The 24860-nt window shown below is 55.6% G+C and overlaps 1 protein-coding gene across 5 annotated transcripts; it reads right to left on the bottom strand.

Annotated features, from left to right (window-relative positions):
- Positions 1-2719: 2719 nt before the first annotated feature.
- IMPDH1 (inosine monophosphate dehydrogenase 1) lies at positions 2720-19205 on the bottom strand. 5 transcript variants are annotated; one of them, XM_079785725.1, is made up of 16 exons: positions 18961-19205; positions 14846-14947; positions 12313-12361; positions 10036-10137; positions 9815-9889; positions 9338-9544; positions 9116-9203; positions 8092-8291; positions 7367-7457; positions 7043-7138; positions 5550-5693; positions 5286-5430; positions 4857-5000; positions 4618-4701; positions 4063-4079; positions 2720-3443 (listed from the first exon to the last, which is right to left on the bottom strand). In XM_079785725.1, the coding sequence occupies exons 1-16, from the start codon at positions 19116-19118 to the stop codon at positions 3331-3333; spliced, it is 1815 nt and encodes a 604-aa protein (XP_079641851.1). In that variant the 5' UTR covers positions 19119-19205; the 3' UTR covers positions 2720-3330. The 5 variants fall into 5 exon arrangements, with proteins under 5 accessions (XP_079641851.1, XP_079641847.1, XP_079641849.1 ...); XM_079785721.1 differs by lacking the exon at positions 4063-4079 and having other exon boundaries at positions 2720-3468; XM_079785723.1 differs by lacking the exon at positions 4063-4079.
- Between the last annotated feature and the right edge of the window lie 5655 nt (positions 19206-24860).

Genomic DNA, 24860 nt, shown 5'->3' with positions numbered 1-24860 from the left:
TATGCGTAGATGTCACTGCTCCCGAGCCAGGAGCTGGGCATGGCCTGGCACCTGCAGAGCCACATCTTCAGCATCCTGGTGATGGGCAATGTGGATGGCTCAGTGCTGGGTGAGGGTGACAGGAGTGAGAGCAAGAGGGCACCTGGGCCACACAAGCCAGGATGAACTCCAGACAGACACATTCTGCTCACCATGGGGTCTATGACCTGCATCTGTCCTAAATGTGGCTCTGGGCTGCCTCTGAATGTCCACCGGATGTGGCCTTCTTACCCTTTGTCCCACCTGGGCCTCCCCCACGACAGCTGGACAGCCCAGAATGAGCGTGCTGTCTAGATCCAGCCTGGCATGCATTCATCTCCAGCAGCCATTCTCTGGGGAAGGGGAGGCCAAGCAGGACACGATGAGACCGAGCACCTATGACCTTCCACACATCCTCTCCCATAATCCCCACAGTGAGCACGAGGGAGGCTATGTCATCTGAAATTCATTTCTTAGGGCACATGCTTTGGAAAGAGTCTCATGTAGCTAGATGTTCAGATGTCCTCTAAAAGAGATACCAAACTTTGGTATGTATCAGAGTCACCTGAGGCCGAGGGACAATTCTGAGGCCCAGACCCCATCCTGCTCCAGGGAGCCTGGGCCTCTGGGTTTGTTTGGGCTCTCCATGGAGTCTGACACACCAAAGTTTGAGGATCACTATGTATAACTTCCTCTGGAAGGGCCAAATGAATGCTAACATACCTCAAGTTACTGGAGGGCTATCATTGCAAGGCAAACCATTCTATTGGTTGGCTCTCATTGGCCAATTAGGTCTAGTTTAAAAGGAAAATTCTCCCTTTGAATCACTCACATCCTTGATGCAGAGTGACATGGCTTTTCTCTAAAAACCCTTAGATCTTATCCATCTCAGCTGTTGGTCAAGCTGCTTCCTGCACGGTTTTGGTGACCAATGTGCAAGACAAACCATGAAACATGGCATCGTTTTGGTCCATCCCCTCTTATCTTTTACCATCCCCTGGTCTCCAGGCATCCTTCTCCCACCCGGCTGGGTCACGTTGGACTCTAGAAGCTCACGGAGACCTCAGACTCCAGGGCACAAGGCCTCTGAGGACTCAATGACCCAGTCACTTTGCAACAACTCCTGCAACAGTGGTTGGTCCAGCTCTGAGCCCACTCAACTGTCCTGCCATCTAGCATTTTCCTTCTCATCCCTGATGATGCCACGAAGCTGGAAAGTGGCACGGTGAAAGGCTGGTCCCAGACCAAGCGGCTCTTTCAGGAAGAGCCGGAGGGAGGGCAGGTACTGGCGTGGCATGCCAAGTGTGGCCAGGAGGCAGCTGTGGTAGGCAGTTAGACATGAGCAGAGCAAGGATGATGGGCCAGGTAGAGAAGGTCACCAGGGCAGAAAGACCTAGCAAAGGACACTGTAGGGTGGGACCTCATCCCCAGGGTGACCTCTCCTCCCCCAGCATATCGCTGCTGGTCTTGCGGATTGGACCTCCTGACCTTTCCTCCATGGAGGCCTCAGTGGTATTTCAGCTCCAGACCCAGAAAAGCAGCAAACACAGACAAGCGGTGCCATGGCTGATGTCAGGACTGCCGCACTGACTGATGACCCCAGGACGCGGTGGGAGCATGCCAGCGCATTTTCCTTCCCTCTCCCCTCCTCCCAGGCGCATCCCCATTACCCTCCTCACTCCCACGCTCCAAGGGCCCTGCCTTTGCTCTAGAACTTGTTCCCTCAGCCCATTTCTTCTACGAATTACTTCTCCTACCTCTAGATTTTATACATAAATGGTCTCTTCTAGTTTGAGGCTTGGCTCAGAATTCTTCCCTAGCCAGAACTCAAGTACCGAGGTTGCTGAGCCAGGTCTGGTCTGATCCTCCGGGTCTAACACGTGGTGCCGTTCCTGCCATTCCTGCTGCCTACAACACAGCCATGGCAATGCTTCCGGACCCTCACGACGAACAAGGGCCCTCTGCACCCCCTGCTCATTCCCAGCACAAGAGTATCCCAGGCCACCTTCCTTGCTTCTGTCCTGAACGGTGTCTGTGTCTGGGGAGGACAGTTGTGTGGCCACTGCCCAACTGTAACAACAGAGCCAGAGGGAGACCATGTGACTGTCCCAAGACAGCCAGGGACGTTCAGCCGTCCACGTGCCAGGGCTGTCCCCTCAGAAGGGGTCTGAGGCTGGGAGGTGGGTCATGAGCTGCACATGAACGGCGGGAGCTAACGCCCTCTACCTGGTCCCCACAGGTGTGTCTCAGCTGATGAGACCAAGGCCCTAGGCCTGGTGGTCAGGGCCAGAGCCATGTTCTAATTCCACCTGTGCCAGGCTGAACCATTTGGCATTACGAGGCTGTGATGGGTGCTTTCTGGCAGCCTTGGATGGGGCCCCCAAAGCCAGTTTTCTACAGCCTCCACGACCCCCTCTGTAATACTGCCTGCCTGCACAAGCTGCTGGCCAGCTGGCAGCAGGTCTGGGAGACCTCCCACTATGGCCCACCTGTATCGCCGCCCCCCCGCCCCCCCACCTCCGACCCCCGGAGTACCTCAGCGCCCTCAGCACCTTCCTGGGGAGGCTGGGCCTGCCCCCTGAGCCTGGCTCTGATGGGACTCTGGGCTCCAGCTCACCAGCAGGATGGGGGTCAACTGCTCAGTGGACAAGGGACAAAGACAGGATAGCAGAGACATTGTAATCTCTTGATTTATTCAGGTTATTTAATATACAACATAACTGTGACGCAAAGTGTGCAAAGTTAAAGCCTTCAACTGCAGCTGAGAGGAGAGGGCAGGCTTGGTCCACCTGGGGATGGTGGTGAGTCAAAAATGATGGGCTGCCTCCTCCCCAGGGCAGGGGAAGAGAGAGCGGCCTGAGGAGCAGGTGGCCTAGGGCCAGGGGAAGGGGGCAGAGACCTCCCTCTGGCCTAGGTTGGGAGCCCAGAAGTACCCCACGGCTGAGAGGGCAGTGGCCCAGGAAGGAGCCAGAGGCAGGGCCAGGAGAGCACCATTTCTGGGGTGGGGAGGAAGGTACCCTACAGGAGAAGCCAGGAGGGGCCACCTGCCCCAGGGGAGGGAGCCAGGCCGGAGCAGACTGCAGTGAGAAAACCTGAGGCAGGCGCAAGGCCTGAGAGCCCAGGTGGGTGGGCTCAGGGGAAGGGGGGGCTGAAGAAGGGGGAACCCGGTGGGGGGGCTCCTAGGGCAGCCGGGCCCCAGGAGCAGTCCTGACTCTGCAGGGGATGCCCAGCAAGGGCCTGCAGACCCTCAGAGCCGCCCCTCCTCTCTTCCTTGAAAGGAGCTGGGCCCCATAGTGCAAATCTGTGGACCACTCAGTTATGGAGGGAGGCTGTGCCTAAAGGGGAACCCCGGGGCGTACCCTCTCTGCCACCTCGGCCTCCACCACTGCTTCCACCACCGTCCTCAGTACAGCCGCTTCTCGTAACTGTGGGGACAAGGCAAGAGGGGAACTGAAAGTGGGCGTGTGGACCCTGCTCCCTTCCCACATGCCCCTGCCTAGGCCCGGGGGTGCCAGGCAGCCCCCAGATGAGAGAGAGGCAGTGAACTGCAGAAGCTCCTGCCTCTCAGCCATGGGGGCGGGGGGAGAGCAGGCCCCGGGCCTCTGTCCTCCCAAGCCCAGAGACAGTCATGCTCCTTCAGGCCACAGTCAGAGCTGAGCAGACCGTCCTCAGTGCTGGGGTAGAGAGTCAGGAAGGCATGGCCCATCCCTACAGAGCAAGCTCTGACCAAGCTGAACCTCTGCTGCCCACGTCTCCACCCCACCCCTGCACGTCAAGTGGCCTAGGCCCCTTGTGGCCACTGGGTCCAGTCCAAGACGGACAGCCTCGGGCCTGTGGTCAGGGACATCGCACTGTACTACAGGTTCTGCTGGGGGAGGGGCCCCTGCTGGCTGTCCCCGCCACGGTGTTAGTCCTGGGGTCCAGGTCCCATGATTACACCCCAGTGCCACCCCCAATGCAGTGCCCCCCTCCCACCCGAGCCCAGGTCCCACCCAAAGTGCCCCTGCTCTACTCTACGCTTGCCCGGGCAGCGCAGTTACTTACACGGCAGAAAGGTATAGCTACGGGAGGATGGGGCAGAAAGAGACATAGGTTAGATGCCCGCCTATGCCTGGGGGGACAGGCCCTCTCAACCAGGCGGGGCCACATGCCTGCTCCTACTGCTGCTGACTATCACTGTTCCCACCCATGGTCGCCCCAGCGCTGGCCCTGGCAGCTGTCTCTCTGCCCTTCTCCCGCCAGAGGATTCTTGTCCCTAGCCTATACCTGCCTGCCTGGGGCTGCCGCCAGCAAGAGCCCAACACTGCCAGCTCCTACCACCAGCCACCAGCCACCAGCTTCTAAGGAAGCAAGGGATGGGAGCCGAGGAGGAGCTGCCCAAGGAGAGGGGAGGGGCCTGCCCGTCTAAGGGCTACAGGACAGGGCTCAAGGGTGGGTTGGGCGCTGTAGGAGAGGGTGATGGAGACATCCTGCAGCAGTAACCATCCCTGGTGGAGATGGTCCATGGGGTCCCTGGAACCTCAGCTCAGCCTCTGAACCACGGTCCCACCTGCCCGACCCGGTGCCAGCCAGCTGGGGCAGGGAGGCCACCAGACTTACGAGTGCAGGCCGTGGACACCACCCTCGATCTGAGCCGACATGGTCCGCTTCTCAAACTTGAGCTCTCCTGAGTACATCATGGACCTGCAGGCAGGTGGTTGGAGCAGGTCAGGGCACCAAGGGAAGAGGGGGGAGGGGGACACGGAGAGGGAGGGAGAGAAAGGAGCAGGGGTGAGGGAGCCAAGAGCCTCCCAGGTGCCACCCACCTGCCACCCCCTGCCCCCAGTCACAGCACTCACCGCAGGACAGAGAGGCTCCGGGCACCAATATCCTGGCAGCCATGCTGGATCCCTGCTATGAGGTAGGGCACGAACTTCTGAATGGAGCCTTTGTCCTGGATGGAACCTGATACGCCCTGTGGGATCTTCACCTTATCCCCCTCGCTGTAGGGAGGGCAGGGAGACTGAGCCAGACAGCCCATGGCTCAGGGGACCTCACCCCATCTCTCAAGGGCACCAACAGAAGAACCCCCAAAGCCGCCACACCCTGGGCTAAAACATAAGCAAGCATGGATTCCGAGTCAGGAGGTCTGCTACTTGTACCCTGTGACTCAGTTTCCAGAAATATAATATGGAGATTCGGTGCTATTTGGGAAGTCAAAGGCATGTGCAGACCCTTGAAGGGTTGTGGGCTGATCTGCCTGGGACCAGGGCTCAGGGGCAGGGCACCTGAAGTATCGTTTCTGGCTGCTGCTACTCTTCTCCATGGCATCCAAGGAGCCCATGCCCCGGTACTTCTTGAGCCTCACCCCATCGGAGAAGAAGTACTCGCCAGGGGCCTCGGTGGTGGCGGCCAGCAGGGAGCCCATCATCACTGCGGGGGGGGGGGGGGGGGGGGGCAGGGTCAGTGCCTCTAGCCCATAACCCTCCTATTGCCCCAGCCCAGCTCCCAGCCCCTCTCAGGCCTGCCCAATCCCCAGCAGACCCCCTTACCTGTGGATGCTCCCAGGGCCAGGGCCTTGACCACCTGCCCCACAGTCTGGATGCCACCATCAGCTATGACTGGCACCCCAAAGCGCCGGGCATACTCAGCCACCTTGTACACGGCAGTGCCCTGAGGCCGACCACAGGCCATCACTGTGGGAGGGGACGCAAAACAGAGATGTCACCACAACAGAGGGGCCAGAGACCGGACCCTTTCTCCTCATGCCCCACCTCCTCTCAGGAAAAGGGACAGGCCTCGATGATGTTTCTGAGGGACAGATGGGTGGCAGCAAATAACACTAGGGTGATTGTCACTCCAAATACCCAGACCACCCCATCCATGACAGCACTATGGGGCATTCTGATAGGAGAGGGGTCAGTACTGGCCCTCAGAGTATTACACCCCCTACACTGGCGCACTCAGGCCTGGTGGCCCCCGGCCTGGTGGCCCCCAGCCTCACCTCTCTCCATATACAAGTTCCCCTTCGAGGCTTCATTTGCAAAGCCTGTTGCTAGGGTAATCATGACCTCCTTCGGGATATTGCCTAGCATTTGTTTAATTGTCCAAGGTCCTTAAGTGTGAGGTTCCAAATGGGAATGATAAGAAACCAGCACGTATGTGGGGATGGATGCAAGACCTGATAAAGCAGGGGAGAGGCCTTCTCCAGGGGTCTTTTGTTTCATCCCTATTGCATCCCAAGTTTTAGAACAATGCCTGGCACATAGGTACTCAATATTTGTTAAGTGACTGAATGGAAGGCCCACGGTTCACCGCAGTGGTCAGCTAAAGTGAAGCGTAGAAACTTAAAAGCAGGGGCTCTGAAGACCAGAAAGGGAGATGTTTTGAGCAGAAAAGCCCAAATTGATCACTCAGTGTTCTGGAGAAATGACCCTCACTAGAGGGGCCAGTCCATCCCCTCAGGCCAAGCAAGGACCCACCAGTCAGACACCAGCCTCCAGGGAACACCCCGCAACCACACGGGGACACATGGTCAGGGTCCCGCTCTCCTCCTCTTCATGTTTGGGGATCTACCCTGCAAAAGGGCTTTGTGGCTGCGTGGAACCCCGTCCCTCGCTAGCACCACACGGTGATCAAGTATACATCCTTAGGCATTTAAGGACACGCCATCTCCCTGTCTTAGGTATCTGCCGCGCCACGAAGCTAATCCAAACTGTGAGCCAGCTTCCCATAAGCACCAGCTAGAGAAGTAGTCACACCAGCCCTGGGCCTCTAGCTTGGGTCTCCTTGACCAGAATCTGAGAAGCAGGCTGGCACACACCTAAAACTCTCAGTAACCTCATCTTAATACCTGCCTCCCCACAAGTCACTGAGCCAGACAGGCAGAGTCTGAGCCTGGGTCACCCCTGAACCCACCATTCCAGGAAGGAGCCTGGGAGAGCAAGCACTCAGCATGTACCCATGGGACAAGAGTGAGGCCCCAGGGCCTATGGAGGGCCAGTGGGGTGCTCTAAGTGGCAGTCACTCTTCTACTGATACCCACCTTCTTGGGTGATGCAGATGGAGCCACAGCCCATGCCCACACGTAGCCCGTCCACACCAGCATCAATCAGATTCTTGGCCTGAGCTGCTGTCACCACTGGGGGAAGGCGGGGAGTGGCAGGGAAAGAGGAATAGTATGAGGATGGGATGCCCCCACCCTGCCCAGAGATCCCAGTCAGCCCCACCCCCACCTACAGTGATCAAAGCCCATTCACTCAGCCCCCAGGCTCCCATGTAGATACGCCATCACCTTGGGATGCCGAAGGACAGGAAATTACATGGTGAGGGGGCAAGGGCCGGGGGTGATAGGGGGCTCTACACTCACCATTCCCCCCAATCAGCTGGAGGTGGGGGTACTTCTTCTTGATATAGTGCACCATGGCAATCTGATACTCAGAGTTCCCTTGGGATGAGTCCTGAGAGGAGGGGAAGAGGGCAGCTTAGGCTATGATGGCTGAGGGTCCCCCCTGGGAGAGGGGGCTCTTGAGTGGACAAACTCCTAAAATTGTACAAAAATGCTGTGAGAATGTGTTTGTTTGTTTGTTTGTTTGTTGTTTGTTTTCTGGGAAGCTATCTGCCAGCTCTCAGCTGATTCTCAAAAGAGCCTGCTTTCCTCCGAAAGCTAAGACCATTAATGTACAGTTTCAGAGCAGACACAGCCCTTTCACACGCACTGATGGACTGGGGCCTATCCTGTTCCCACAACTCACTCACCAAACGAAGAAAGAACTTAACCTCCTCAGCCTCCCTCTCTTCATCTGACAAGGGGTGTGGTAATTGTACCTCAGGGGGCTGTTGGGAAGGCTGAATTAGACACAGAGGTCTTAGAGCAGGGCCTGACAAGTGGGAGGTTCCCCATGAACGTGAGCTATAACCATCAGGTCAACTTGTGGGTCGCCCAGAGGCCCTCAGAGGGGCCCACAGTTGGTCTCAGCCGTCAGAGTACCACTGACCCTCCTAGTTGTGGCTACAAGCTTAATCAGAGGCGAACCTGGATCTCCCTAAGCCTCTACTGTACTGAACCCCGCTGCTCCCAGGGGGTGCCTGTACCAGCACTATCACATCGGCGCCCGCCTGGGTGAGCAGGTCCAAGCGGTATTTGTCGTCCTCGCGGGTGCCCACAGCTGCCCCACACAGCAGCTGCTTGTGGGAATCCTTGGAGGCTAGAGGGTAGTCCCGGTTCTTCTTCAGGTCGGTGCGGGCAATGATGGCCACTAGCTCGTCGCAATCATTGACAATGGGCAGCTTCCCTGAGGAGGAATGCAGAGGTGAGATGAAGGAGCCGCCTCTGGAGTCCTCTTGGGAGTGGGGTGGACCACGCCAGAGGTTCCACTGAAATACCCAAACCAGCCACTAGGTGACAGCACCACCCAGGAAGCCCTCCTAGGGACCTGGACCTCTTCCCAAGGAACAGGAAGCGAAAAAATCTTGAAGCCAAGTGGGTTCCTGGAGCACTTCCTGCCCTGTGGCCTGGCCAGGCTGGGGTGGGCAGCCCCTGAGCACTGGCGGCCGTTCACCTGCTGGGCCACAGGCCACAGTGGTCAAAAACTCCTAGCCAGGGCACATACGTGATGCTGTCCTGCAGGAGAAACATGTGCCCTGTACAATCCCACCCCCAGAGAACAACCCAGTGTGGGCCAGGGAAGCATGTCCCAGTGTCTCCCATAGGGACCTAATGAATATTATGTCAACCATTCCAATGTCAAAAAAATCTAATTTCAGGACTTCTCAGAGCCTTTCATAAGCTAATGTACAATCTGTTATGCATTGATAGGGAATATAGAAAAGAGCATTGTTCAGACTTATAAGACCACAGAGCCCTTTCTTCATGATGAACGTTTCTCAGGACTACTTTTTTGGGGAAACTCTGAAGATGCTGAACAAGGGGCAGGCTTTCCTAAGCCAAGAAAAAGACCTCAGGAATCAAGCTCCAGCCTGGGGTCATTCAAACCTTCCCCAAGGCCCAGTCTGCTTGCTGGGACCACCTGCAGGGCTGTGAAGGAACACGGGGAGCTGGGGTGCAGGAAGCCAGGCTGGGGGTGGGTCTTGAGTGTTCTGCCTACTCCCTGGTTACCTTTCTTGCTGCGCTGCAGGATCTCATTTGCCTCTTTCAATGTCACACCTGCTGGAGCCACCACCAGCTCATTCCGCGGTGTCATCACCTGTGGGGCCAGGAACATTTGCCTGCAGGTTGGCAGGTGAGAGAGAAGGGAGCCAGACCTCCCTCTGGTCCCTGTCACAGACACCTTGGGGCCCTCTCTCTGCCCCAGCCACGCGGTCCCTGCCCTACAGGTACCTCACTGAGGAAGATGGTGTGGTCCTTCTCTGCGAGGAAGTCGATGTCTCGGGAGGTGACAATGCCCACCAGCTTGCTACCCATGGTGCCTGTCTCCGTGATGGGGATGCCAGAGAAGCCATGCCGAATCTTGGCCTCCAGCACGTCGCCCACGGTGTGCGAGGGGTTCAGCACCACAGGGTCCGTGATAAAACCCTGTTCAAATTTCTGTGGGTAGAAACGGGGGAAAGGAAAGGCTGGAAGAAAGCCTGAGGTGGTGTCCAGCCTGGTCAAGGGGGGAGAGGGTGTCCTGGCCAGGGCCCTGAGTGGGGTGAGGGGCCACTGGGAAATGAGGGCTGGGCCCTGTGCCCCCATTGTGGACAAGGGCAGACAAGACCCCATAGCAATCAACTAGGGGATGCACCAGCCTTGGGGCTGGCAAGGGAGTTGGGGGCCGCCCGGTGGCATTTTCATTCCGGGGAGAGGCCTGGTACTTGCCTTCACCTTCCGCACCTCATTGGCCTGGAACTCTGGCGTGCAGTTGTGGTGAATGAAACCAATACCGCCCATTAGCTGCGGTGGGAGGGAAGCGAAGTCAGAGCCCAGGGCCCACCCCGCTCACTCTGAAAACCCCACCTCTGATTCCAATTCCTCCTGATGCCAGCCCACCCTATTCCGTCCCCTCCACCCTGGACTCCCAACCCAGGTGCCCAACTCACAGCCATAGCGATGGCCATGTCAGCCTCTGTCACAGTGTCCATGGGGGAGGAGATGAGTGGCGTCTTCAGCGTGATCTTCCGAGTCAGAGCTGAAGTCAGGTCCTGAGGATGAAGGCACAGTCCATGTGAAGAGTGTTATCATTCGCTCAGCAAACATTCACAGAGCTCCTACGTGTACCCAGCACCAGGAAGGGCCTGGGAAGATAGCAGTGAACAAGGCAGACGAGGCCCCTGCTTTCTCTCCCATGGTTTAAACTCCACGTGGAAGTATAAGACAAGCACGAAACACATGCACAAAATGGTCTCAGTCAGGATGAAGGCTCCAAAGAAAAGCAAGAGGAAAAGTGACCCCGGGAAGAGGGGTGTGATGGTCAGGAAAGCCTCTTTCTTAGGAGATGACAAGTAGCAGCCAGTCGAAGTCTGAGGGACTATGGTTCCAGCCTCTGATTCCAAGTCTTCCTGAGATGCACTTAAGAGAGAAAATGGCAAGTGGAGTAGAGGGAAGTGAGAGAGGCAGGTGGCTGGCAGGGACAAGGAAGTGTAGCCTTGAACGCCAGGGACAGCTTAGATTAGAGTCTGAGACAAAAAGCCACTGCCGGGGTCACAAGCAGAAGAGAGGCGCCATCTGACTTATTTTAAAGAGGTCATTCAGGCTCCAATGTGGAGAATGGATTCTAGGTGACAAATCCTGAGGCAAGGGGACCAGCAAGGAGACTGCTGGCAGGTCCAGGCAGGGGGTGCTGGAGACTGGGAGGGGGGAGGAGTCTTTAGGCATCCAGGAAAGTAGAAGACTGCGGGACTGCAGCTCAAGGGAGGGTCAGGGCTGCAGGTATAGATCTGAGAGGTACCCGCCACGAACGATAGGTAGGGCCAGATCATGAGGTTGGGCCAACAGCTATGGATCCTAGACCCCAAACACTCAGACACAGACTTTGGTATATAGTTTTTGGAGATGCACAGGCTCCCGAAGTCCATCCATAGACCCCGGTTAAGAACCCTGGACCCATAGACTAGAGAACTCCTCCTTCTCCTCTCCCATCACACCACCAAAGAGCCACAGCCTTCCCGACAGAGGCCACAGGACAGAGACCCTTGATGGGCGGGAGGTATCTTTTCGGTCCCCCTCTTCCTAGCATCCTACCCAGGGTCTGGCACAAAGCCAGGGTGCTTGGTAAACTTTGTTAAACTGAACAGCTGAACCATGAAGGCTCCCTTGTTGCTGTCATAAGGCAAATATCCAGAATAGCTCCAATTTCCCCCTAAAAATCTGTCTGGGTCAGCACTGGCTACACAGGCTGGGCCAACACTTCCCCAGGGTCAAGTGATCCAGGCACACGTAGGCCCTCTGGCCTTTCATGAGAATCAGACCTCAGTAAATATCACTGATAACAGCGACAAGAGGAATGTTTTTTAGTATCTATAAATTCATCTTAAAATAATCTAACTTTTAAAAAATATTTTTTAATTGATATCAGAGAGGAAAGGAGAGATAGAAATATCAATGATGGGAGAGAACCATTGACAGGCTGCCTCCAGCACGCCCCACACTGGGGATTGAGCCCCCAACCTGGGCACGTGCCTTGACCAGGAATCAAACCATGACCTCTTGGTTCATAGGTTGACGCTCAACCACTGAGCCACGCCAGCCAAGCAAATAATCTAACTTTTCCGTGAAATGACTTACTTCTATCAGCACGACACCCCTAGATTCTGTGAGTTCATCGTATGTTAATTAGGTAAAGAATATTGCTCATTCACTTGGCTTACAGCTGAGCCCCTCAGGCAAGCAAGGCACTGTGTTTCCTTGTATTTGTCAAAAATCTAACTTCTTTAAACCCTCTTGCCAATTCTTGTATATCTGGATCTGTGAACAAGTCTGTCCATGTCATTCAAAGTCTGCATAATTTTACTGGCTTCTATCATGTCCCCACTCAGCATTTCAGACAAAAACCCAATCCTTCCAGTTTGCAGTAAAAAGGCAGCCACATGCACGCCCACCCCCTTCCCTTGTGAACCTCATGGCAGGCTCTGTCAGTGACACAGAGCCCTCTGGCTCTGGGCCAGGCCCACCACTCAGGATACCGCTGAATCCCTGCAGCTGCCTCCGCCCCATTAAGCACAACCCACTGCACTGTGTCAGCTTCTCTGGCAGCAACACAGGCGATCGCCCCACATTCCCAAGAAAAGTCTCTTCTGTTCCTGCCCTTGAGCGAGAAATCAGCCTCTCCCGCCACATGCACAGCCTCTCTCCCCGGGGTCAGCAGAAGAGGTACTCACCACCTCATCAGCTATGAAGTCTATGAATCCCGGGAGGATCAGGAAGTCGCTATGAGGAGAGAAAAGTGAGTGTTACTGGATGAGAAGGGGTACTTAAAAGGGGCCGGGCCCGCCATGCCGGGGGAAGCAGCATGGGGTAGGGAGAGGGGCAGAGACTGGAGCCCTCTGGTGCCTGTGTCCCTTCAGGGCTGAACCACTCTTGTGCCCGCCACTCGGATCTTGCTGATTTCAGCTTTGAGAGCTACAAACAAAGGCAGTGGAAGGTCTATGGACCTGGGGTACCACCAAGGCAGTTGCTCAAGATGTCTGTTGCCTCCAGGGTTCAGAGTTCACCAAGGAACATAAAAGTTCCCATAAGGCCACACAAGGCAGATAACATGGCCTGCCCTTGAAAGCGTCTCAATCTTAACAGAGGGAGACCACAGGGCACGAACCTGAGAACAATTTATTTATTTATTTTAAATAGATTTTTATTTATTTCAGAGAGGAAGGGAGAGGGAGAAAGAGAGATAGAAACATCAATGATGAGAGAGAATCATTGATCAGCTGCCTCCTGTATGCCCCACACTGGGGATCAAGCCTGCATGTGCCCTGACCGGGAATTGAACCGTGACCTCCTGGTTCATAGGTCGACGCTCAACCATTGAGCCACACCGGCTGGGCCTGAGAACAATTTAGAAGTGCAGCATGACATGAACACCACACAGCACAGGACAGGCTGCACACAGCCAAGTGTCAGGCTGCTCAGTCACACAGGTTTCAGAACAGCTCGAGGGACCCCAGGGGGTTGAGCATGAGCAGTGCATCTTCTGACTGAAGCAACCAACAGGCAGGGCCTGCGATGGGAGAGGGGAGGAGGGGGCCTTCCGGTTAGGACCAGAACCCTGAGGCCCCAGCCAAATCGTGGCAGCTGTAAAACACGAGTGGGCCATGGTCACAGCAAACCCCAGAAGGGGGCACAGGCCTGCACAAGTATGGCAAAGCACAGTACACAGCCCACGGGCCCCGATGGCTCAGTCCCCCCACACTTCAGGAACACTCCCAACTTGACTAAGGAAAGCAGCTGGCACCTGAGCACAGGAAGGAAAAGCAACAGGGTGAATGGGAGGGGTGGGGTCTTTAACCTGCCCAAGGCCAAGAGCAACACAGAGCAATATCCCTAGGGAGTGTCCTTGGCAGACTCTAGTGAAAAATATATCAAAGGGATACTCTCCCCCCCCCCCCCCCATCAAAGACTGCCAAAGAGCCCTAGCCGGGTTGGCTCAGTGGATAGAGTGTCGGCCTGACGTGTGAAGGGTCCTGGGTTCAATTCCTGTCAAGGGCACATGCCTGGGTTGCCGGCTCTATCCCCAGTAGGGGGTGTGCAGGAGGCAGCTCTTCAATGAGATTCTCTCATCATTGATGTTTCTATTGCTCTCCCTTTCCCTTCCTCTCTGAAATGAATAATTTTTGTTAAATTAAAAAGACTGCCAAAGGAAGAGAATCTTAACTGCCTCTGAGCCACGGCAGCCCTTCTTGCTGAATAGCGAAGAGGCTCTGTGGCTCACTTTCAGGCTGGAGAAGAAATGCAAGAGTCAGGGCCCCTTGACATGTCCTAGGTATATACGCACCCCTCACCTGGCCCACATCCCAGCTACGGGCAGGCAGGAGACACCTGGTGTCTAGGGAAACTGCCTGCCCAGCAGAAGCGCTTACAGGCAAGGGCAGGGACTGGCAGGAGACTGGGCAGGGGTGCTCTTGGCTGGCCAGCAGCATCCCCACTCCGCCTCAGCCCCAAGCTTCTGATGCTCCTTCCTGGCATGGACACAGTCCTGCAGCCAGAAGGAGAGCTAGTGCCAGGCCTGCAGCCCGCAGGACAACTGGCCCAGGGCCCACAGAAAAGCCAACTAAAGCCAGCGGCAGAGAGAAAGGTCTTGATCTCCTCCAAAATCCCATGTGGGGTGGCCTTGGGGGTGGCAGTCACAGACTACTCATTCCCAGGGGGGCACTAGTGCTCACCTGTGGGCCGACAGAGGCACCGTGTAAAGAGGACTAGACGGTGGGAAAAGGGAGACATCCCAACTGTCCAGCGGGGCCTCTCCTGGGGGCAACACCCAAGCAGCTGTCTGACTTGGGCTGCAGGCCCTCTCCGCCTTCCGCCTGAGTGAGAGGCTGTCCTGCACCAAGGTCTGGGGAAAGTCTCCATAACTCCTCCATCTCCTGTTCCCACACACCCCGAGGCCCCTCCGAGCAGCCTAGATGCCCATGAGATGGGGAGGGGCAAGGCCGGACCCGGATCCACCCAGAAACGGGGCACGGCACCTAGGGCCGCGATGTCGCGGTGCCACGTCCGTCTCCACTCGGCACTGGCCGCCTTCCTTCCCTTACTCAGCACCCCCCCCCCCCCCCCCCGGCTCCACGCCCGAGTCGCTCCGAGCCGCCGGGAACGCGGCAGCCACCGCAGGGGCAGCGCACGTGCAGGGCCCGAGCCCGGGGATCGCGGCGCGTTCGTCCGTCCCCGCACTCCGGTGGGGCCGAGGCCCCCCGCGCTTACTTGTAGGTGAGGCCGTCGGCGTTGGCGAAGAGCTGCTGCGCGGTGAGCCCATCCTCGGGCACGTAGCCGGTGCCGCCGCTGATCAGGTAATCCGCCATGCTGCTGGGGAACACCGCGGCCCGACATAAACACCCGCGCGGGCCGCCCCGCCGCTGCTCCCGCGGCTGCTGACGCCGAGGCCAAGCCGCTACCGCGGGCCGGGCCGGCCGGGGGCGGGGGCTGCGGCAGCCGGGCTGGCCCCGGGCGCCGCCCTCTCCTCCCGCCCCTCCCCCGGGAGTCCGCCGCCTCCGCCCCGCGCCGCTCTACCGCACAAAGGGCCCCGCGGAGCCCAGCCCAGCCCAGCGCGCGCACACTCACAAACGACCTGGGCTGGGGTAGCGGATGCGAATCGGGAAGGGGTGCGGGGGGGGGGGGGGCGCCCCAGCCACGAGCCAAACCCGGACACGCCCCCTCCGCCGCGCCTGGCCCCGCCTCCTAGGCCCCCTGCAGCGCGCCCCCAGGCTCGCTCGCTCGCTGCCTGGCCCACCCCCGTTCACCTGGCCTCCACCGTCATGGGTCTCCCCTCGCCCTACTCCACACCCCCAGGTACCTCTAACACGGTTTGGATTTCCCAAGACTAAGGCCCAAACTGTGACCAGGAGTCCGGGGTCCTGTCTGGGCCAACAGCTCCCCAACACAGAGGAGTTTGAGGTTGTACCTTCCCTCAAATGTGTAGCCCGCCCCACCTTCCCCAATCCCACCTTCCCCAATCCCGACATCATCATCATCATTCCTAGAGGGAGGGCATTCTTAACAATGACACTCTGTGATCTTTGGGAGGCCTTGAGGCCCTCTGCAGTTGACATGGCATTTTTCATAAGTGAGCACATTCACTCTACAATCTATTAAATTGCCAATTATTAGGTATCCCCACTTTACAGATGCAAAACCTACAGTTCAGAAAGCAAAGAGGTGGGGGGTTACTGCCTCTGACTCCTGTCCAAAGTGTCAGTCTGACATCCCTGTCCCCAGCTCAGAAAGTGGTAAGGATACCAGAGGGAGAAGTTCCTTTTCATTTGGGAGGACAGTGTGGGGGGAAGAAGGGAGAGGATCACAGGCCTGGCTTAGGCAGGTAAGGATGCATACAAATTGGGACAAAGGCTAGAGGAGTTTTGAGAATTAGCCAAAGCAGAAGTGTGGAGGTCCTATGGGTCCAGTAAGATCCAGATTCCTACTTAGGGGCCGAAAGATTCGGGAGCAAACTGATTCACATGGGGGGAGATGGTGTGGCAGCGGGAAGACCTTCCCCTGTTAGGTGACCAGAATTGCTAATGCTACTTCCTGAGCACAGCTAGAGAGTAGAGTCCCCCACCCAAACTGCCCGGTTCCTCCCTTCTCCTCCTGTGGTCCCCACAGCTCACTTCTTGGTGAGGTGAGAGAAAGGCTGGGCAGGGACACAGTCCTCTCCCTGGCAAGGTGGCTGTACTGCTCTCCCCATTCCTCCCCAACTCTGGGAGTCTGGGTTTGTTTACCTCTCCGCAGTGTGGTGGCAGCCAGGCCCAGGGGAGTCCCCCAGAGATGCCACCCGGGACCCTACCAGGAAAACAGACTGTTCCATCTGTGTGCAGAGGCGAGGGGAGGCCTCCCACAGAGCTAGGGCGACGAGGCTGGGAGTGCTGGAGGAGTTCACAGATTTCCGCAGCGTCCTCCTTCCTCTTCCTGTGAAGGACTGGAACATCACAGACCCTCCCCCCCAGTGGAGCCCCAAGGAGAGTTCCTGTTGGGGGCCTCTGAAGGTCCTCTGGCATTGGCAGGAAGAAAGCCCGCCTGCTGGGGTTCTCTGCTGAGGCTTTGCCATGGACGCCCTGGGAGCACTCCAGATTTCTCAGCTCTTATAAACTCATCTAGAAGACATGTGCCTTGTGGGGAAGGGGGTTACCCTGAGGGGACCAGCACTAGGACCTGTGACTGGTCACCTGGAAGCAGAGTAGTGAGACCAGGCAAAGAAAGCACCCTGGCCCTTCGGAGTAATGGCAGCCTGGGTCATGGCAATGCAGGCCGAGAGCACAGGCTGTCCATGGGATCTCTCCGGGTTTCTAGGGAACCTGCTCTGGGTCATTATCCCCTACAGCATGGGTCAGAAATGGCTAGGGTACTGTGTTTAGGGTTCCACCAGGCTGGAGTCCAGGATAGCAGCTGGGCTCTGCCATCTCTAGTGACATGTGCCCCAATCTACAGCTCGGACACAGGGGAGGAGGCTGCTAGACTGAGTTGTGAGGAGGGTCCCTTTCCTGGTGACAACAGACCTCACAGCCCTCCTCCCCTCCTCCTGTCGCCCCACACCCCCTCCTGCTTTGACCTGTGTCAGGGCTCCTCATTACTCTAAGCTGCTGGGCTCAGCCCTGGGTTAGGCTGTCCTTTTCCAGAGACTGTTAATCCACCTCCCCCCCCCTCCCGCTTCCTGATCTCCCCTAGCTGCTTCCTCCACGGGGAGGAGACACCAGGCAACCAGAGGGCCTCCTCAGCCAAGGACGGGCTGTTGGTCCCCTGAGGCTCCCCACCTAGCAGCTGTGAAGGCAGCAGGGCCGGAGAGCAAGCCTAAACCCCTTCCAGTCCTTTCCTCAGGGTGGGGGGAGGCACTGGTGTCCTAGCCGGGCACCAAGGTCCATGCAGGCAGCCCTGAGGTCTTTATCTGGCCTGGGCTGTTTGAATGGGCAAGATTTCAAAACATTTTAGGGTGAGTTGCAGGGGGTGGGGGCAATAACAACACTGGCATTGTTAAGCTGGGACAGGAGACATGGCTAGCCCAAAAACAAGCCAGAGAGCAATCACTCTGACCTCAAACCCAGGGCTTCTCGTCCTCTTCCCACAGCTCTCAGCCAGTGGCAGCAGATGGAGGTCTAGCCAGCAGGTTTTGAATCTCATTACACCACCTGCCTGGGGCTCAGGTTTTACACAGGCTCTTTGGAGCCTGGTGTGTGTGTGTGGGGGGGGGGGGGGGGGGGGATGGCCCTAGGTGCAGAGAAGAGATGCTCCCAGGTGGGCCTGGTCTGAGCTCTGATATACTTTTCAATACCTGCTCTAGTCAAAGTCACAGCCTCCATCAAGCCCCAGGCGCTCCAGCCCACTCCCTCACATCCTGTGGCCTCTCTGTATCGCCCCAGTAGTTAGATTTCTAGGATAGGAGGAAGGATGGGGTTGCCCAAACCTCGAGAGGCAGCCTATGGGGCAGGAGGGGCCAGGCTTTACCCAGCACCCCTAAGCGGTTAGAAGTTCTTACTTAATCAGCCAGGCCCTGGATAGAGCTGCAGGGCTAATTCCCCCAGACTCGCCCCCCCCCCCCGCCCGCCCCCCCCCCCCCCTACCCGGTCACCTCCCCAAGCTGCTGAGCACCAACAGATGGGGCAGAGAAAGAAGTCCAAATCCTCTGGACCGGAAGGACAGTGGGACTGCATTTCAAGCTGTGATACAATCCAGAGATTAGCTACTGTCTCCTTTTCAGCCAGTCCCCTGGGGCCCAGCTCAACACTCCCACTCTTCCTCCAATGACCCTTACAGACCCCAGCAGACTAAGGGCAGGAGCGGGTCCTGAATCTTAGGAGCGATCCTGATGTGAGCTGCACCGGCAGCCGCATCAGACCTCAGTGAGGAGTGAGGAGGGGACAGTGTCCTCACCAGGCTCTGAGAAGGCCATCCATCTGGACACCTACACCTGCCAACAAGAAGACTCTAAGCGGAAACAAGCTAAGGAGGAGTAAGCAAAGCTGGACAGGTTCTCAACAAGCACTGTTTGGACCGCTGTAGTCGAAGCCACTTGGGCCAGGTGTCGTCGGGTGTGTATTCGGAGGTCTGATCCAGGGCTAAGATTTTAGGGAGCTTTTTTTTTCTTTCTTTTTTTCGATTTACTCCCCGGTGCAACGCAACACCGAACCCTTTTCACAGTGCCCGCCTGCATGCCCCAACCGAAGCAGGGTGCTCGGCGTCTGAGCCCGTTTTCAGGAAGTTAGAGGTAGAGGCGGTAAGAGGGCCAGGAGGGTGGGGTCTGCCCCTGCCCTCCCCCACAGCGCCGCCAGGTACCCCGAGCCGCCGCCGCGCCCGCCCCGGATGCGCCCCGCGCGCCCTGCCCCGGGCGTCACCTCTCGGGCTCGCAGCCGGCCTGCAGCAGGCGGGCGCTGCACCGCTGCGCCGCCGTCTCGTGTCCCGGGTGTTGCCGGGTTCCCAGCTCCGGAACAGCGGCGGCTCCGCCTCCCTGCAGCGGCCCCAACCCGGGTGGCACAGTGAGCGGCCCCTCCATGCGGAGGCTACGGTTCGGGGCGGGCGGGAGCCTCTCCGTCCGGCGGCTCCCCGGGCCCCAGCTGGGGAGTGAGCGCAGCCAGCCGCATCCCTGGGACCGAGCCGGGCCTCCGGGGCGGGGCTTGCGTGCCGGGGGCGGGGCAGCTCGGGGCTGGCGGGAGGGGGTCGGGGAAAGGTCCAGAGTCCTCTGGACTCCGCCCTGGCGCAGCGCTCCTCCCAGCCCCTCCGCGCTACCGCCCGGACGCAGCTAGTCTCTGCCATCCGGATTCAGCGGGCGACCCTTGCCCCTTGCCTGCCTTACGGGCCTTCCAGGTCCTCCTGGTCCCTTCTGAGGGAACCCAGAAGAGGAAGGAGCACAAAGTGTCTTTAGAGGCCGGGGTTTTCTTCGTGGTTTGTGCCGGTCCCTCTTGCCGGTTACCGACGTTAGCATGCTACTTAGGAGCGCCTCGGACCTGCCAGCGGCAGACCTCCCTCGCCAGGACAAAATAGGCGGGGACCCCCCCGCCTCCCTTCGCTCTGCCCTCTTTGCCTATTCAACAGACTTCCTCAGACGGAAGGAAAGTAGATTTTCCTGGGTTCTCACCTGCCCCTGCCTGAGGAAGGAAGAGATAAGGCTGCAGGCTCCTTAAGGAAAAGTCCTTGCCTGCCCTCCCTTGAGGTACCCCACAACCAGAGATGGGGGCTCAGCGCACAGGGCCTCAAACTTGTTCACCTACTGACTGGAAAGCACACCTTTTCCTAAGTCGTCATTGTTATCATTGTTGACTATTTGGTTGAGCACCTAGCAAAGGTGGCAGGGAGAGGTAAGAGTCCTTGCCCTCGGGCAATGTCTTTAAGAAGACAGTAGATAAACAATTCTTAGGAGACAGGCCCATCCATAAGCCAGGACCACAGGGAAACTGGGGCAAAGTTAAATAGAAAATCTAGATGCCAAGCAGTTTGCAGGCATCTAGTAAATCCTCTCTTCCCTAAACCAGAGACACTTAGGAGTAAATGGTTTGCACTTCTCCCCAACCAGAGGGTAAATGCTTAAATCACCTTACTCAGGGAGACAGCAGAAATCCAATTAGTGTCATTGGCCAGCCACTGGAGAGATGAAGTTAAGGGAATAAATTTCATTTTGGCACATCAGCATAAAACTGATGAATATTCTATTGAGATCCCCCCACCCCACCCCACCCCCCCACACACACACACACACACAAAGACCTTCCTTAAAGGCCCAGCCTTTATAACCCCTCAAAACAAAGGTCCAGAAAGAAAAAACAGGTCCAGCTCCTGCTTTCCCTCCCGGGTACATGCCCGCCTTCCCCTCTCTTCTTCCCCCACAGGCGGGAATCTCTTAAACTCTAAGCGACCCCTCTGGGCTTGCAATCAGGACAGCAATGGACAAAGGTAGTTCATCCCCTAACAGTACTGGGCAAACCCCTTGAACTGTCCCCGAGGCCCTTTTTCCTTTGAGTTCTTAGTGAGCCAAAGCAGACCAGGCTCATTTCCCCAGCCCTTTCTTGTTTCACTGTCCCCAGCTTTAATAAAGCCCTCTCAAATTAATCTGGACTCATGTTTTGAACATTTTCCTGCATGAAGTCAAGAACCCACACTACCAGCTAGCCCTAGGCAGACCCGGTCAGGGCCAGGTCCCCTTTCCGGTAACATACCATATACTTTAAAAATACTGACAATCTGCCCTGGCCAGTGTGGCTCAGGGATTAGAGCAGGCGTCCTCAAACTACGGCCCGCGGGCCACATGCGGGTGTTTTTGCCGTTTTGTTTTTTTACTTCAAAATAAGATATGTGCAGTGTGCATAGGAATTTGTTCATAGTTTTTTTTAAACTATAGTCCGGCCCTCCAACGGTCTGAGGGACAGTGAACTGGCCCCCTGTTTAAAAAGTTTGAGGACCCCTGGATTAGAGCATTGGCCCGAACCCTGAAGGGTCCCAGGTTTTATTCCTAGTCAAGGGCACGTACCTGGGTTGCAGGCTGGATCCACGAATTCAGCCAATGGATGTCTCTCTCACATCAATGTCTCTCTCACATTGATAAATATATATATATCCCCCTCCCTTCCTGGATCCCTCCCTTCCATTCTATCAAAAATCAATGGAAAAATATCCTCAGGAGAGGATTAACAAAAACAAAACAAACAAACAAACAAAAATAGTGACAATGGGCCAGTGGATAGAGCGTAGGCCTGGGGACCCAAGGGTCCCAGGTTCGATTCCCGTCAAGGGCGGGAACTTTGGTTGCAGGCTCCTCCCTGGCCCAGGTCCTGGTCAGGGGTACATGCAGGAAGCAACCAATCAATGTCATTTCTGTCTTTTCTTCTCTCTTTCACTTTCTCTAAAAATCAATGGAAAAATATCCTCAGGTGAGGATTAAAAAAAAAAAAAATTCTGACATTGGGTGCATTTCAAAGAAGTAAAGTGGTCCTGGCCGGTTTTGCTCAGTGGTTAGAGCGTTGGCCCTCAAACTGAAGGTCGAGGGCTCGATTCCTGGTGATTCCTGGTCAAGGGCATGTACTGGGTTTGATACCCAGCACCAGTCAGGGCATGTGCCGTGGCAAACCAATCAATATGTCTCTCCCATGTTGATGTTTGTTTGTTTTTTCTCTCTCTCCCTCCTCCCTCCCTTCCACTCTGAAAATCAATGGGAAGGGTGGGGGGGGGGAGGGGGGCGGCAATAACCTCAGGTGAGGATTTAAAAACAAAGCAGCTGGTCCATTGTGGCTGAGTGGTTGAACATTGACCTATGAACCAGGAGGTTATGGTTCTATTCCCTATCAGGGCACGTGTCCCAGTTGCGGGCTTGATCCCCAGTGTGGGGCATGCGGGAGGCAGCCGATCAATGATTTTCTCTCATCATTGATATTTCTTTATTTTTTTTCTTCATGTATTTTATTGCTTTTTTACAGAGAGGAAGGGAGAGGGATAGAGAGTTAGAAACATCGATGAGAGAGAAACATCGATCAGCTGCTTCCTGCACACCTCCTATTGGGGATGTGCCCGAAACCAAGGTACATGCCCTTGACCGGAATCGAACCTGGGACCTTTCAGTCCGAAGGCCGATGCTCTTTCCACTGAGCCAAATCAGTTAGGGCTCATCATTGATATTTCTATCCCTCTCCCTCTCCTTTCCTCTCTGAAATCAATAAAAAAATACATTTTTTTTTTAAAAAAAGCAAGCAGAACAAAATAGATCCAGAGACATAGAAGCATGGAACAGACTGTGGAATCTCAGAGGGAAGGCAGGGGTATGTGGGAAGAGATCAACCAAAGAACTTGAATGCCTATATGCATAACCCAGGGGCACAGACGTTAGGGTGCTGAAGGCCTGGGGCAGGGGACAGGAGCATAGAAAGGATCAATCAATGGGGGAGGGGGAGCATATGCAATACTCTCAACAATAAAGATTTAATTTCTTTTTTAAAAAAAGCAGAATTAGCCCTGATGTGTTTGGCTCAGTGGATAGAGCGTTGACCTACGGACTCAAGGGTCCCGGGTTCGATTCCAGTCAGGGGCATGTGCCTTGGTTTCGGGCACATCCCCAGTGGGGGGTGTGCAGGAGGCAGCTGATTGATGTTTCTTCTCTCATCGATGTTTCTAACTCTCTATCCCTCTCCCTTCCTCTCTGTAAAAAATCAATAAAATATATTTTTAAAAAGCAGAATTATGGGTCAGCAACTATTTTACAAAGGAAATTGATGAGAGAAAATAAAAAACTTTAATATTAAAAAAACAAAGGAAATGAATTTATATAATGATAAGTTTTTAAAATTGATTTTTAGAGAGAGGGGAAGGAAGAGAGAGAGTTACTGTTCCACTTCTTTATCATTCATAGGTTGATTCTTGTACGTGCCCTGATGTAGGGGCACATCTTGGCATATCGAGATGACGCTCGCTCTATCCAACTGAGCTACCTGGCCAGGGCCAATGGCAAGATCTTAAATTGTATCCTGCCTGGTATCTTTTCCTATATATGTATGCATCCACCCTCCAGATTCAGGATTAAAACAGTTTCTCTGACCATGGGCCTCATGTGAAATCTTGTCACTGTTAGTGCCATTCTAGACGAGATAGTTGCTATTAAAGGGAATGTTTGTGTTCCTTCACAATTCCTATGTTAAAGCCTAATTCCCAGTGTGCTGGTATTTGGAGGTGGGACTTTGGGAAGTGCTTACTTAGGTCATGAGAATGGAGCCCTCATGAATGGGATGAGGGCTTATTCCACATCTGGGCTTGTTACTTATAAGAGAGACCTCAGAGAGCTCCCTTGCCACTAATGTCATACAAGGACAGCATCTATGAACCAAGACTGAGCTAAAACCAGACACTGAATCTGCCAGTACCTTGATTTGGACATCCTAGCCTCCAGAATTGTGAGAAGTAAATGTTGTTTAATGTTGGTATTTTTGTTATAGCAGCCCAAATGGACTAAGACGATTTTGTGTAACAAGATTACTTCCACATCCCTGCAGTTATCTCAAAGAGGTAGAGGTGGACAGATCTAAGTTGTACACAATGATAAAGTCATTTTTCTGGTCCCTATTCATGAACCACTCATTCTATACACAGAAAGAACCAACACACAGGTTTCAGACTAAATAAGGGAGGTCTAGAACCTATCAGAGAGGACTAGGACTGACAATTACATGAGCCTAGATCCACATCTGGGCTTGTTACTATATAATTACCTAAGTCATGAACTCTCTCTGAGCTTCAGTTTCCTCATCTTTCAAATGGGGTTAATAGTAGCTATCTCCTAAGGTTGCTTTGTCATTAGCAAGATAACACAAAGTTCCTGCCTCATGGTAGGCTCCTAATAAACAGAAATAATGATTATTGTAAACTATGTGAGCTGTAGCTAAATTCTGCACTTTTGACCCACAGCTAATATATTATAACTGTCGTTCCCGTTGCAGGAAAAATCCTGCAATAGGGTTTCCTGCTGCACTCTACCCCGCCCTGCCTGCTCTCCTCCCTTGCCCCCCGGCCCGCCTTCTCTGCCAGCCAGCCCCGCTCTCCTCCCTTCTCCTCCGGCCCTGCCTCCGCTCCTCCCTTCTCCTCCCCCCCGGCTTGCTTGCTTCTCTGCAGCTTTGCTCCCTTCTGCAGCTCTTGGCTTCTTTCTATGCTGCCTTGATATGCAAATTAGCCACCATATTTGTTGGGGGTGATTTGCATACCCGTCCTGATTGGCTGGTGGGTGTGGCTTGGGCGAAGCAAAGGTGCAGTCAATTTGCATATTTGTCTATTATTAGGTAGGGTTTCTACTAGATGCCAGGTGCATGAAATTCGTGCACTGGGGGGGGAGGGGGTGTCCCTCAGCCCAGCCTGTACCCTCTCCAATCTGGGACCCCTCAGGGGATGTCCGACTGCCAGTTTAGTCCCTCTCACAATCCAGGACTGTTGGCTCCCAACCGCTCGCCTGCCTGCCAGCCTGATCACCCCCTAACCACTCCCCTGCCACCTTATCAACACCTAACTGCTCCCCTGCTGGCCCCCAACTGCTCTCCCCTGCAGGCCTGGTCCCCCCCCCCAACTGCCCTCCCCTGCAGGCCTGGTCGCCCCCAACTGCCCTCTCCTGCCAGCCCAGTTGCCCCCAACTGCCCTCCCCTGTTGGCCATCTTGTGGCGGCCATCTTTGACTACATGGGGGCTGCCATCTTGTGTGAGGGTGTGAGGGTCAATTTGCATATTACCTCTTTATTACATAGGATTACATATTCATTCAACAAATGTTTATTGGG

The sequence above is a fragment of the Cnephaeus nilssonii genome, assembly GCF_951640355.1.
Source record: "Cnephaeus nilssonii genome assembly, chromosome: 12".
NCBI lineage: Eukaryota > Metazoa > Chordata > Mammalia > Chiroptera > Vespertilionidae > Cnephaeus > Cnephaeus nilssonii.
The sequence above is the reverse complement of the archived record's forward strand: the minus strand, read 5'-3'. Positions and strand labels throughout refer to the sequence as shown.